Below are 15,969 nucleotides of genomic sequence, written 5' to 3' on the forward strand. Positions count from 1 at the left end.
TCCCAACCCCTTCACCTTTCCTGCTCTCCCTGACTACAACTCGTGCACGTGAATGTTAGCTGGTGGGGGAGATGCTTCTCCTGCTGTAGAGTGGCCTGGGTGGTGGTAGTCAAGGCCACCCACAAACCCAGCCAATGGCAGGAGGGCCATTTATCATTTGATTGGTTAATGTCTCGTATGGGGATCTGGTTCCTTGAACTTTGTATTAATAAAATGTTAAACTCTGCATCACCCCATCAGTGAAAACCCTTGGAGGTCACAAGTTCTGGAGTGATGCAGATTCCTGGGTAAACCCTGGCTCTGTGACCCAGGGAATGCTACCCACCTTCTCTGAGCCTCTGTCTCTTCAGTTATACAACAGAAATGATGCTAATGATGTCTATCCCAAAATGATGATTAGAAAAATATATGTGTAAACAACCAGTTCATGGCCTATCACACAACAAGGGCTCAATGACCACTCTTTATGATATCATACTTACAATATTAGTTTCCAAGTCTTTGAGCATAACAAAATCCACTAGCACTAAAGCCACGGAAACCAATTAGTGGTTCTTTTAGAATCCCAGAGACTTTTGTGGCTTTGTCACCTAGCATAGTTTTGCCCTGAAGAAAGGCAACCAGTCACCAGGTGTTTAGGGGCTGAAATCCAGCCTGTGACCCACTAACCAACTGTGTGTCCAGTGTAGGGCTGCAGTCACCAGGAGGAAGGGTGCCTTTTTCTCATTTGCACAAAAGCACTGGATCAGCCACTGATGGCCCATCTTCTGGGTCATCAAAGTCAGCACTATTGTGTGGGAGCTAGAAGTGCCATTCAGTGGACTTTTCCATTTAATAAAGTGCTAGATGAATACATTTTCACTGTAATGGGTCCCCCCAAATATTTGGTATTCTAGAACAGTTGTGAGAGGTTCTTTGTTATACAGACGCCATACTACCAAGCAGCATAGCAGGGCTAAACTATTTATAACATAGGTCAACAGAGTATTTTTTGAAGTGCTTTATGGACTGCAGATGTTTCAAAAGGATTCTTCATTCTTTCTCCTCCCATTCCCTGATGTTATGAAATATGACAGAAGGCTTTTTTAAGGTCACCATATATCTAGGTTATTGAAAACGGATACTCTATTTCAAAGCTCTAAGAAACTGATACCTGGGATCAGTAGACCCAGATTTAATTTCGGCTTGCTCAGTTTACATGTTAAACTCCGTTTAAAAATATTTGCCATTATCGTGCTGTTACAGAGACCACTAATGTTTTGTGTAACCGGAAGTCTTTTATCCCCAACTAGGTGTTTTAAAATTTAGCTGCATAAATTGAAATACTGGAAGTGAGTTACGCTATTGAAACACTGATCATATGTTAATAACTGAATTGACATTTTACAGGATAAAGGTTTTCCACGAGAGCAAAATGAAATGGTGCTAAATTCCTGGATTCCTTGGGCCATTGGTTCTTTTCTTGGGTGAAAGACTTCGGCAACACTAAAGCCCAATACAGAAAACCTGAAAAGAGCAATGGAGAGTGCCTTATAATAAAATAAATAGCATTGCATTTTTTGTACTTCTGTATTTTGCTACTTTGGAAATATTTTTATTTGGAAATGTTATCTACACACACACACACACACACACACACACACACACACTCAAACATTCCCGACAAGGATAGATCTTAAAAACATAATATTGAGTACAGAAAAATTTGTTAAAGGATACATACAAAAAATAATTTTTACAACTTTCAAAATACTGGGCAGTACTTAGTTATTCATATATGTAAATATATGTGTGTATATGTGTATGTGTATATGTGTGTGTGTGTGTGTGTGTGTGTGTGTGTGTGTGTGTTTATTGAGTACATGAACCAGAAGGGTGACATCCAATTCGTGAGAGTAGTTACACCTCAGGAGGAGTGAGGGAAACAAGCCTAGAAGAAAGGACTCCCATTTAATCTGTAACATTTTATTTATTTTTAAAAAGACTTGAAGAAAATATTGCGGAATACTAACAGTTGTTAATTCTGTGCTGTGGGAAAATAATCATTTGTTATGTTACTCTTTTTATAGACCTGCATTTTAAAAAATTTTTCAGCAAAATAATTTCAAAGTACTAATGAAATTTTTGTCTTGTGTTCTCTACAACAACAGTAACAAAAATAACGATTAAAAACATCACCAGATCCTAAAGAACTTTTAAGACATAATTAATCCCACAGTTTTGGTGTTGATCCTTGTCTAAAAGTACAGTAATGAATGAGATCACACTGTTTTCCTCATTAGTACAGGCTGTTAATTTGCCTGGTACCTCTTCAAAGCATTACACTTAATTCCATTTTAATTGTTAGCTCAGGCCAAAAATCAGAACAAATATTTCTTGAGCACCTACGATTTGCCAGGCATTATTGTAGCCACTGGAGATAGCCAATGAAAACAATAGACTGGGACTCAGCAAATGATGGCCCTTAGGCCAAATCTGGTCCATGTGTTTTTGTAAATAAAGTTTTATTGGAACACATCCATGCTCATTTGCTTACATATTGTCTATGACTATTCTCCAACAACAGAGTATTTTGCCAGACTGAAATATTTACTCTCTTACCCTTTACAGGAAAACTTGGCCAACCCCTGCAATAGACAAAAACCTCTACCCTCATGGAGCTTACAATCTGTTACAAAGACAGACAGTAACAAAATAAATGTCTTAGAATGGTTGGCGGTGATACATGCAACTGAGAATAAGAAAGCAGGGGAAGGGGTTAGGGATTGTTGTGAGGAGGTCAGAGAAAGCCATGTTGCAAGGATGACCTGCGAGCAAAGATCTAAGAGGTGACGGACCAGCTCTGTGGAAATCTGGGGGAAGCAGACAGTGCCAAGGCCTGAGGTGGAAAGTTCAAGGAGCTGCGGGAAGCTGTGTGGCTGGACGGGTGTGAGAGCAGCGGATGTGTAGCAGAGCCTTGCAGGCCGTGGCAAGGAGCTGGGCTTTTGCTCTTAGTAAGGGCCCTAGTTTGTCCTTTGTAAAGTCTAGAATATTAATTTCATTCGAAGACTGAGGCCAAAGCTATGGATACCACATTTTTAGGCAAAATATTATTTACATTTGAAAATTTCAGTTCTAACCCTACTGGCCATCCTGCCAATTCTGACCAGTGTTCAGAGAAGAGAACAGGCTAGCTGATGGCTGAATATTATTACTATTTGAAAAACATTTCTGCAGACATATCTTACCCATGAGTCAGCCAGGCTGAAATATTAGTATCAGACAGCACATTCTACGTAAAGTTTTGGTTTAGGCAAGGAGGGTAGCCTCAAAGTACTACATTTCAAAATGAGTATTTGGGATATATTTTTCCTTGGTATTTGCCAAAAATGTAATTGATCCACTAGCTCTATATCTGAATGTGTTGGACCACCTTCCCCGTGTCCCCATGCAGTGTAACCTCTCCGGGAAAGCTTGGAACCTTCTGTCCAGCAGGATGGGTGGGCACCGATGGAGAACTTGCTTGATGCCAGGCACCATCCCTCTGCCTTCAAGAAAGTTTATGGGGAAAGATTATAGAAAGCTCTTTTCAAACTTTGGTATTTCTCTTAAAGTAAATATTTCTCAGGTGCTCATATATTCCAGCCCATTGTTTTTAGGCAGGTATGTTTTTAGTACTTTTTAAAAATATATATATAAATGGTTAAGGCTGAGAGATGATATAACTGGCTCAGGTTTGCTTAGCTGATAAATACAAGAGACGGTACTAGTGGCCAGGTCTCTCCCTTCTTAGTACAGCGCACTTTTCCATTCTGTTTTTATTGTTAATCAATGATCAATTATTTTGTCATAAATATATGAGTTAAAATCTATATTCACCTCTACCTTTGTATAGAAAAAGCATGACCATGGGCAAGTACACCACATAATTAAAGTATGCCAAAATAGAAATATCAGTTTTGACCAAGTTTAATGCAACCTCCAGCTCTTGAAAAGAGTTAATGAGCTACTGTTCTCTTTTCTTGAATGTCTTTAAGCAGCCTTAATTTTTTGTGTGGAGAAAATCTGGTAGAGAGGAAAGAAGAGAAATTAATACTAGACTAAAAGCCCCCCAAACCTTCAAAGGTAGGATCTGTGTCTAATTTTCTCTTTACTCTCCAATATTCAGCATATAGTAAGCGCTTAATAAATGCAGCAATGCTTATCATTGACGCAAGGTTATCTGTTTACTGCATTTCCCACTCATTTTATGTTCTTCTGGAAGTTGATTTCTCATTTTGGTACCAAACAGATCTGTAATTTTGATTGCTTTCAACATTAGCTCTTGTAGTTTTAGTTATCAGTGTTTCTGAAGGATTTAAATTAAGATTCTGTCTTCAGAAACCCAGACATCCAAATGAACGTGCAACTATTACCAAATAATTTTATGTTTAGAATCATTTACACACATGATTGGATTTTCTCTTTGCCTCTGAAGATCTTGACATCAAATAGACCCCACCTCCTATGTTCTCTCCTTTAAATGGACTTAACTCTTGTTTCTTCAATATGATTTTCTCCAAATAATCATCAGGTAAAAATACTTTATTATATGTAAGGAAAAGATAATGACATAACTACTTCGATTTATACTTTTTTCCCCAGCTTTTGATTTCTCAGCCATGATCTAACATTGAGAGTTTTTTTGCTTTCATTAGCTTCCCAGAGTTCTCATTTGTAAAGTCACTGGGACCTGTGGCCATCTGTTACTTTCAGACATCTTTATAGCTTTGATTCTATATTTTAAAAGATGTTCAAGCTATGGCATCCTTTTACAGTAAAGACTCTAAAGTTATTAATTAATCATAATATAAAAAAGATTATAAACTGCATTTGCATATTTCTGTATACATTAATTTAAACATCCTTTTTTTCCCCCTGCAAGGTCTTTTGCTTTATTGAGGCCAACCAACTGACAGACTGCTCATTAATCATACATATTAACAGGAGTAGTTAAAGCTTTAAAGTCTAACTCACCATTCTGTCTACAGTCCTTGTTTTCTAAATGTGATGACATACACTTCAGACACTGCTAATTAGGTCTTTTCCTTGAAAATTCATCCTGACATGTTTCAAGAACATTTTTTTCCCTTGAGTACAAGTTCATTAAATTATTAATATCTTTATGTAAGTCTTACAGGATTACTTAAACAATGCAGCGTTCTCTATTTGAAAACCATTGTTCACAGTGAAGGATGAAATTAATCTCATTTCCTTATATCTTTTTTTCAGTCAAAAACAATGGACTGGGTAAATATCAGAGAATAATAGATATTATGTTCAGTAACATAAGATGTTAAAGGAAGGTAAAAAATACTTCATACTTATAAATGGAAATGGGTATTAGTCAGGGTTCTCCAGAAAAATGAAATGAAAGCATCAGGATGTGTATACAGAGAGACAGAGACAGAGACAGAGAGAATTGGCTCACACAGTTGTAGAGTCTCGGTAAATCCAAAATCTGTAGAGTAGTCTGGCAGGCTGGAGACCCAGTGAAGAGTTGCAGTTCAAGTCCAAAGGCCATCTGCTGGCAGAGTTCCTTCTTGCCTGGGGGAGGTCAATCTTTGTTCCATTCAGGCCTTGGACCGATTGGTGAGACCCACACACCTTATCGAGGGCAGCCTGCTTTGCTCAGAGCCCACCATCTAAATGCTAATCTCATCCAAAAACCACCTTTACAGAAACATTCAGAAAAATGTTTAGCCAAATATCTGGGCACCACATAAACTTAACCATCACAAAATGCTATACAGATAATCAACTCCTGATTATCTGCACAAATGGAAGGAAATGTTCCCGTAAGCGACCTAAATCAGATAACCTACAGTCAGTTCTGTTGAGCCTCTGAATTACATGATCAGTTTGTAGCAGTTTTACCCTAGTGGCTGTTAATCTACACAGGCAAGTGTTTAGGTCAACCTCACAATGTGGCCCCTTTACGACAACTCCCAGTGGTTTCCCAGCACAATCAAAGGAAGAAAACACAGAGCCCTCACCACAGTCTTCAAGGCTCAGCTAATCTGCCCTGCCTGCCGCCCATCCACGGCTTGCTCTTCTGCAGTCACCCAGGGCTTTGTTCTCACTGTTCCCTCTGCTGGATGCCCTTTCTCAGCCCTTGCATGGCCCACGGACTCACTTGGTTCAGGTGTCTGCTGAGACCTCCCCTGATTTTTCTATCTGAAACGGCACACCACCCTATCTAACTCTGTATCCCTTTACCCTGCTTTACTTTTTATGATTCTTTTTGCTATCCAGAATTTATATCTCTACTTGTGTAGTTATCAGATACGCACTCAGTATAACAGGGTGGGGATGATCAGGGATGACACAGCCAAGTTACCTGAATTCAAGTCCCAGCTCTGCTGCTTAACTGGACGTGTGACCTCAGGCAAGCTGCTCCTTTACTCAGTTGACTCATCTGTAAAACAGAGATACCACAAAGATATTACAAGGACTTTGAAGATATAATGAATACATAGATGTAAATTGCTTTGAACGGTGTCTGGCAGAGAGAAGGGACCAGGTGTTTTCTATTACTATCAGTGTCCCCACTAGAATATAAGCTCTATGAGGACAGAATGGATTCAAGTTATTTCCAGAGCACAGAGAAGGATCTGGCCCACAGTAAGGACTCATTAAATGTTTGTTGAATGAATTAATGAAGGAATCTGGGCACATGCCAGCTGAGAATGGGAAATATGTTCTACAGAAACACAGTGAAGAGGTGGTAGGTTGTTGGCCAGCTTTAAGACCGAAGAAAGAGCCCAGAGTCAGCAACAGAGACATCAGTGGTTTCATGGATGGGGGCACTTACACGTCTGAAGCAAGGTCCTGGAGCAGTTACCAGTTATAGGGGAGTTGACGTCAAGTGGGCTCATCGGTTACCAGGGAAACCAGCAGAGGGACACAGGCCCCTCACCACCCCTTTGACAAGGACAGTCACTCGCTGGGGCCTGGGGCAAGTACATAGGAAGGTCAGTCCTGTGAGTAGGTGTTGGTTAGGCTTTATGGATGTCTGTATATGGATGGATGGATGTACGTACTGTGTAGCAGGACGCTCGGGATAAGATGTAGCTGCGGTTTCTGCCTGAAGGGTACTTCTCTAAAGGGGACTGAGAAGTCAAAGGAGAACATAAAAAGAATCCAGCAAATGACCCACAGCTGGGGCTGGCAGGGCCAACTGAGGTACCAGCTTTCCCAAGACACCCTAACCTTATTCTGGGAAAAGGTCGGAGCTGAAGGAGAAAGAGACTGTGGGAAAGCAGCCAGAAGAGGTCAGACTCAGAGTTCCTCTTACCCAGTCACACTGGCAAGTGACCTTGGGTGTCAGGTTTAAGGAAATGAAAAGAGTATTCAAGTCAAGAAAAAACATACCCAGTATTTACATAATGGCATGCCACAAGCATTCAGTTTTTGAAGGTCATCAATACAGAGTTCCAATATGAAAGCACAAGGAGTGGCAGGCTGGGAAATGCCTTCCAAGCCCAGTTGCTTGAAAGGTTGGCAATAAGTATCAGAGGACAAAAGGACCAAAGAGGACACACATGTGTATGGGGGCACAAGTGTCCAGAGAAGCTGTCCCTGTTTGAGGGGACTCTTCAGGGTCTAGCACCCCATCTCATTGCCAAGGGGGTGCAGATGGCTTTCTCCACCCACATTTCCCTCCCATCCCATCCCGGTGACCAACTCCCCACCACTTCCCCTGTCAAATGAAAGGCTGAGAGAGTTATTGAAGGGTTTGGGAAGCAACTTAATTCTCACCTTCCCTCCCCAGAACTCCTGAGTTTACCTGCAACCAAATGAACAGCACTCTCCAAATAGCTGTTGTGAATAGCTGTCCCTTCTCTTCTACCCTGAAAGCAAGATCCAGGCCTTAGTCATTCATATATTTTCCCCTGGAACAGTATGTAAAACACACACAGTACATTTCTGCCAAATAAATTTACTCGTTTTTTTGATAGGGTTTGAAGTTGGCATTTAAATATCCAAATGCAATTTAATCCATTAAATTTAAGTTGATGGATTGAGAATTATGCACTGAAAATCCTTCTGTATCAAAACTGGGTGACCTTCATACTTGCATCTTCCGGATCCTTGGGAATTCTCTTTGTTTACGGGCAGTTACTGAAAAGCTGCAAAATGTGTTCCTATGAATTTATTTGGTGCTGCTCAATTCAGTCCTTCTCAGTGAAACTGCAGTTCTAAAATTCCACCCCTTGAGGGTACCTTTCATATGTTAAAGTACGTGACTCAAAAATGCTGAAAATGCACTTCTGTAAATTTACCTTCATTGAAATCAGGGTATGAAATGTCATTAATGATTTCTTTGCCCCAGTGCTGACTGGTAAGGCTGAACCCCTTCTTCTACACTGGCTCAGGCTCCGACCTGTCTGAAATTTGTTGAGGAGCCTCATCACATTGTTTTCATGTTAACATTTCTTTTAAATAAGACACGAGCAGTTTATGTGCATTATTTGTCCCTCTACGCGTTGATTTCATCTACTCTCTAAGTCTAAAAGCGTAGCAGTTTCCTTAATAAAAATGAAAGATGCTTGAGGCCTTAGGAGTGCTTGGAGATGGGGACCCCAGGGCATGGGCATAGTTCTCGGACAAGGAAGGCAGAGTCCAAGCCCGATTCTCCTCCTCCAGCCTGCAAGCGTCCCGCTGCGAACTTCCAAACACGGAGGGAACATCCACCCTCTCGCTGCCGCACAAAGATGTTAAAATGTATCACAGATGGTCAGGAAGCAGCTAAGCCACGCCCTACCGTGCCCCACTCGTGAGCCGAGATAAGCCAAGTGCCTTGGCTGAGATCGGCAATGGCAGGCGTAGAAATTGGAGCCCGCGATTGGGACAGAGAGAATTGGTTTGGCAAGACAGTCAGGAGTCCAGTCTAAGTGGAAGGTTGTGGTTGTCCTGCTGGCACAAGGCAAAGGCAAGCAGCCATCAGGGGAGCAGGTGAGAACTAGGAAGACCTGAATTCCCAAGGACAAAGTCGTAAGGCGATGGGACATTTAAAAATCTGGCCTGGTGGTGAGAAAACAAGAGAAACTCAACAATTAGAGCAGCAAAGTAACTGAAATCGTGAATGACCAGGATATGCCCCCCCCAGGGAAACCTTAATCCTGAGGATTATGGGTTTTAAGATCAGACACACTAGGGTTTAAATTTTAGCCCCACCAATTAAGAGCAGAGTGATTTGGAGCTAGATGTTTAATCTTTCGTTCTCTGTAAAATGGGAACAGTATCACTCACCCACAGTAGTTTTGAGCAGATTAAATGAAATAATGTAAGTCCATGCTTAGCACTCAGTGTTTGGCCCGTGGCAAGCATTTGATCAATGGTAACCATTTTAATAATCATTTGTCATAGACTTTTATGTTTCTTGGTACATGCACAGCTTGGGGCACACAAGGAAAATTTGATTTGGGGTTCATCCAATAAGAAGGGACTTAAGAGGTCAGACCTTAACTATACTTATCTTCATGACCAAATTGGTACCACCATGATAACTTCATGGGAATGCTAAACAGTGACAGTAGACCATGCTGACCACAGACCAGACCATCTGGCCCAATCCAATGTTTTGATGAAGTTTTATCATTTATTCAGATTATCATTTGTTCAGTTATAGCTGAGGGGGTTTAGTTAATATTGTCACATTTCTAACTTGTTTTGAAAAGCCTCATTAGTTACTGGTAGTGTCCATCCAAAGGGAAAAAAAGGAAGGGAACAGAGAGATGGGGAAATTGTGACATGATTTAGAAATTTTAAGATCCCAACCTAAATGAGAAAAGCAATATCGGAAATAGCATCCAATATGGATTCATCTTTCCTTAGCTCTAAACCTATTTCAGATTCTTTGTTCATGCTGAATTACATCCTCTTCCCGTGTCCTTACAAGAGCCACTTGTCTGATCCCTGAAATAAGGAGACCATTATGACTAGCCTCATTGCTGTCTTAGATGTATTTTTAAAGATGTTAAGAAATAAAATTCACTTAAGACGTTATGCATTCCTCATGTAAGTATTCCGTTCCCATTTTTTCACATATCGTTGATTTCAAAATGTGCTACCTTTTTACATTAGTCATTAATCTTATTTCCGTTCACAATGTAAAAAAAGAAAACTAAACTTCCCAGATGGTCTGTAATGTTTTCCTGTGTAATTAACACCTACTTCACAGTTGTGGGTGCCAGTCAAGGCCCTGTCTCCTCTTCCTCAGCATTTCCTCGGTACCTTGTTCAGGCTGAGTTGATGCCTAAGACTGTGCTAAATACACACATGGGAACAGGGGAATTCTGGAGAGGAGCCAGCTGCATTAGAAGACCTGGCAATTTAGAGAGATTACTTACACACGTGTCTCCTCTGTGGGCTTGGGGTCTGCATACCACCCTTTATTTCAGTCCGATTACTACTGTAACTTGTCCTCCTCATCCTCATCCTCATCAACAACAAAAACCATCTGTCAGATAAGTACCAGTCGTCCATTATTTGCATTCTTCCCTTCTTAATGCTCCTGGATGGTCAAGTGTTTATAAATCAAATGGCTAATTTAAGATACATGTGCTCTCATACTGCAAGTCATCCTGGAAGCAGGTTATTTTTACTGTTGAAAATTTGTAGATGTCATTTATTTAAATAGGCCTGGGTTTTTTTTTTTCCTTCCTGACAGTATTGACCCTCTGTGGTCTTGTACACAGCAAATGCAGATGGATGAAGTCATTTGATAATTCAAATAAAATCATTCCATCGTGGAAATCTCCTGGTTTCATTTTTTTTTAAATTTTTATTGAAGTATAACAAACATTCAGAAAAATGTATGTATCCTAAGGAGGCCACTTGTTGATTTTTCACAAATCAAGAACACCCTTGTAACCTGCACACAGTTCAAGAAACAGAACATCAGCATCTTAGTCTGATGCTCTCAGTTGCTCCCCACTCCCACATCGGTGACCTATTGCAACGTCTAACAGCTTAGCTTAGTATTGCCTGCTTTTATTCCTTATATAAACTGATCAACGTTGTGTTTACACAATTTAACCATATTGTTGCATATAGTTGTATTCCATTCATTTCCACTGTTATATAGTATTCCACTGTATGAATAATCTACAATTTACTTTTTCTATTTCTACTCTTAATGGGCATCTTGATTGTTGTTTTAGATGAAAAAATCCCCTATGCAAGGTTGACAGTTGGTTACACTTTTTTAACTGATGCACAACACAGATTTTAGAAGGTTTTCTTGATATATTATCAAACATTTTTAAATGGAAAAAAAAAATGGATAATTGGATAAAGGATGGTAGAAGGGCAGGGAGAAAAGGAACTAACATTTATTATTCCCACTGTGTCAGAAATTATAGTAGGAGTGTTGTTGTTGTTTTTAATTGTGGAGAAAAACACATAGCATAAAATTTACCATCTTAACCATTTTCAAGTGTACAGTTCATTACTGTTAAGTATAGTTGCATTGTTGTGAAAAGATCTCCAGAACTTTTTCATCTTGTAAAACTAAAACCCTGTTCCCATTAAATAACTTCCCCTATCCCCCGTCCCCCAGCCCCTGGCCACCACCATTCTACCTTCTGTTTCTATAAATTTGGCTCCTCTAAGTACCTCATATAAGTGAAATCATACGGTATTTGTCTTCTACTGACTTATTTCACTATGCCTATTTCAATTAGCATGATGTCATCAAGGTTTATCCATGTTGTAGCATGTATCAGAATGTCCTTCCTTTTCAAAACTGAATAATATTCCATTGTATGTACCACATTTTGTTTATCCACTCATCTGTTAATGGACATTTGGATTGGTTCTACCTCTTGGCTATTATGACTAGTGCTGCTTATGAACGTAGGTGTGCAGATATCTCTTCACGACCCTGTTTTCAATTCCTTCGGATATAGACCCAGAAGTGGGATTTCTGGATCACATGGTAGTTCTACTTTTCATTCTTTTAAAAATCTGCGCAGTGTTTTCCATAGCAGTTGCTCCATTTTACAATCTCGCCAGCAGTGCGCAAGCATTCCCGTTTCTCCAGATCCTCACCAACGCTTATTTTGTTTTTTGAAACTAGCCATCCTAATGGGTATGTGCGTGGTAGGAATTTTACACATGATCTCTTCTTTAATTCTTAACAACCAGGCTTCAAAGTTTAAGTACCAATTTTACAGCAAGGATATCTTGACACAAGAACCTTCCATAAAAGAAAAGGCTGGGATTCCAATCCAGGTGGTCCTAAAGTTGACAATGGGGTTTTTACTCTTAATGTTCCACGCAGTCACAAAACCAACCCAGCTCTTTTGTTCTGAGCTACAAGGTTTACAAGATTAAGGGCTATGCAAGATTGCCTGACTTTAAATGTGGAATAAGAGGTTGAGGTTTAGAACAGGAGTTCTCACAGTGTGGTCTCAAGGCCAGTAGCATTAGTACTGCTGGGAACTTGTTATAAATGTGAGTTCTCAGGTCCCACCCCAGACCTGCTGAGTCAGAAACTCTGAAAGTGAGGACAGCAGTCTGTTTCAGCTAGGTCTCCCGAGGATGCTGATGTGTGATTGGGTTAGAGCACCCCTGGGCTTAAGTCATTAGACAAATACCTAAACTGCTGTCTGATAACCTTTACACTGTTGCCAGACAGGAAACGTACATGTTGAGCACTTTGAGGTTTCCAGGGCAACCTGATACGGTAAACCTGCATTTTAGGCTTCATACTCCAATTTTCAGAAAAGTATTGGATTAGCCCAATTGTAATGCTGCTGAAACCATCCATTTGGAGGTTCAGCCAGACTCCAAGTGATCAGAGCTGCTTCTGAACAAACGGCCACCTGGGACCAGGCATCCTAGCCAGGAAGGCCGCACCCAGCTCAGCATTTATCTGTTATTTGCTGGGATTTTCATCCCAACCCACATCTGAGTGCCCACTTTTTGTCTCACTTTACAGTGGGTCTAGAATGAAGGGCCTGAAATAAGAGGAGACAGAAGTGGAAACAAACACGCAAAAACAGTCCCTGTATCGACGTCAGGAGGGTATTCCGTGGCCCTCTCAGGCACAGCCCCAGCCCCAGAATATGGAATCTAAAAAAGCCTAATTCATCGAAGCAGAGACAATGTTGGCTGCCAAAGGCTGAGGAAGCGGGAAATGAGGAGATGCCGGTCAAAGTGCACAGACTTCCAGTTAGAAGATGAATAAGTTTGGGGATCTAATGGTGACTATAGTTAACAATATTGTGTTTATACTTGAAAGTTGCTGAGAGAGTAGAGTTTAAATGTTCTCAACACACACACACAAATGGTAATTACGTAGGCTGATGGAGGTATTCACTAACTTTATTCCTAACATATAAGTGTATGAAGGCATCACTTGTCACACATGAAACTTACACAATATTACATGCCAATTATATCTCAATAAAGCTGAGAAAGAAAAAAGTATTCAAATCTGCTTCAGGATGTTACTAGAAATTCAAGCCTAGAAACCACATTTAAACTGAAAATATGTGCTGGCTGAAGTTATCTGTGTACAGTATGTTCCAATAATTTGACGATCCTCAGAAACATCTTACCTGCATGTCTACTGTTAGCAAGGAGGCATAAAGACAATCAGCGTTCCCCTGTGCTCTTCCAGAGACACATCCGTACACTCTTGACAGTCGCAAGGCTTTGAACGATGATGTAAATCAGCAGTGATGTGCAAGAATTTGGAAGCTTGCCCGTACCACACTGAATCATGAATGCTTCTACTCCTCACGTTAAGACATGACAATGTTATGTTACAATATCTGAGACTTGGTTTATCTTAAACATTAACTCTTGTGATAAAAGTTGATCAATAACCTCATTTTCTCCACTTCCTGCCCAAATCAATATATATGTCTCCTTTAAGGAAAGGAGACTGCACACAAAGTTTATCCTATGGTTTTAACTTACCTCAACCTAAAAGAAAGAACCAATCACCTACTCCAATGTCACTGATTTTGTTTCTTTGTGCTCTTGTAAATGAATAAATCACGGTGCTTCCACTTTGCAAGTAAACGTTTTATCATTGATTAATCCTCAGGGGCTGATTGACTTGCATTTACTAAAAGACCCAATATATTGATTTTCAGAATGTGTAAACTGCAAAACAAGAAAATTATGTCCATGTGTGTAACTTTTATTCAGTATACAGAATATTAAATTATATATTCATTCCAATCTTACAACCCCCCAAAGGAAATCCAATGTTCAGATCTCTAAAACAGAAGGTACATGAAAATACTACTAATTATATTTCTGGTTTTAATAAAATTAAAAAAAAATCTGTTCTGTAGATGTTAGCCAGGATTTTTTATGAATACAGCTGCTATTTTTATATGGAGTCCTTGATAGTATGTACTTAACTTGCCTTCAGCAATTAATGGAAGCATTTCCCACCCAATCACAGTGTCGCATTTGCTTACCTACCTTCCAAACCTTACTCTGCTGCTTCAGTGGGTATTGTATTTCCTACCCCACTCCAAGCCTAGATGAAGACCAGAAAGATCAAGCGAAAATTGCCTGACTCTTTCAGAGCAAGAAAATCCGTCAGTGAAATGGGCCTTTCCGTGTTTATGCTTACAATTCTCCCCAAAAAGAGTTGAAAGATCAGCCTAATACTTTTACTTTTTAAGTAACAACAAGCCTTAATATGTATTAACATACTACCAATATGGTAATAAAATAAAGTTATTAGTAACAATGAAATAGAATTAGAAAACCTGCTCAGAAATGCTTCTCATTCAAAATGTGTGCTATCCGTACCTAGGCTTGCTTCCTTCTATGATAAAGGAAAAAAATAATTAAGAAAATAAATGTATAATAAATGTTTTTTAAATGATACAGATACACAGGTACTTAGAAATGTCATTCTGGCTCTTGCAATTGGAATTTAGCTAGTTGTGAACTTGGGGAGTTAACATTCACTTACAATAATGAAGATTCATAAGCAAGTAGTGAACATTTTAGTTCACTTATAAAACAGCTTAATCATCCAAAGGGAAGAAAAGAGCTAGTTAATGTGCTTTTCACAACATATATAATTATAATATGGCTTACAGAAGTGCTTTGCAAACTTTAGTGAGTGTGAGTATTACCTGAAGGGGTTTTTAAAATGCGGATTCATGGATCCCTTCCCCAGAGATTCTAAACCAGTAAAGTCCAGGATGGAGCCCAGAAAAATGTATTTTTAATACCTGATAGCACTCTCAGGAAACTCCTATAAAATTGGAATTCAGATCACTCTTTGAGAAATACCAATTTAAGATGATAAATGCATTTATTATTGCACCTGAACCCACTGAATTATCAGATAAAATGCCCATCTTAGCCCATCTTTCAGATACTTTATATCACTTCGCTAGAGTACCAAAGTAGACAGCCTTTAAAGGGCTGCTAATAAGAGTCACAGTTTGTTCATTCCAGGCACTATTTTTCTCATCTTGGCTGCTAAAAATTGTCTCATAGCTTTTAGACTTCACAGGTCTTTAAAGGTCATGTGGACTTGGAAGTGTTTTTTAACTTTTCGTTAATTTTTAGTCTTTAAAATCGCCATTTAATGTTGTCTCATCTTAAAATAAAATGGAATCACAGCAGCTATTGTCTGTTTCTCTTTGGTTTCTAGGGAAGACGAGGAAAACCAGGGCCTCCAGGAAAACCAGGGCCTCCAGGACCACCTGTGAGTAAACAGTAGGGTATTTCATCAGAGTCCCTCTGTACTGCTGCGTGTTCATCTAAAGGTTATCTGAATCCCCTGTAGATAATCATTTCCATCTTTCCACTGTTGAACATGGTTGTTCTCCCTACACCTCCCACCACCACCAACCGAGAGATCAGGGAGGCTGGTGGCCGGCTCCCCCTCCTGCCCCCTTCATTCCTGGACAGGAGCAAGTGTACTGCCTGCGTGGGCGCCCCAAGCCGAGTCCCCAG

The 15,969-nt window shown here is 39.9% G+C and overlaps 1 protein-coding gene across 3 annotated transcripts in view; it reads left to right on the forward strand.

Annotated features, from left to right (window-relative positions):
* Window positions 1-15,969, forward strand: part of COL19A1 (collagen type XIX alpha 1 chain) — a 374,472-nt gene that overhangs the window by 241,686 nt on the left and 116,817 nt on the right. For all 3 annotated transcript variants that reach the window (XM_082405049.1, XM_082405048.1, XM_082405047.1), the window contains one exon: window positions 15,665-15,718. In XM_082405049.1, coding sequence (XP_082261175.1) covers window positions 15,665-15,718 — 54 coding nt within the window. The remainder of the gene's footprint in view (window positions 1-15,664; window positions 15,719-15,969) is intronic.

This window comes from Balaenoptera borealis (assembly GCF_965194805.1).
Source record: "Balaenoptera borealis genome assembly, chromosome: 9".
NCBI lineage: Eukaryota > Metazoa > Chordata > Mammalia > Artiodactyla > Balaenopteridae > Balaenoptera > Balaenoptera borealis.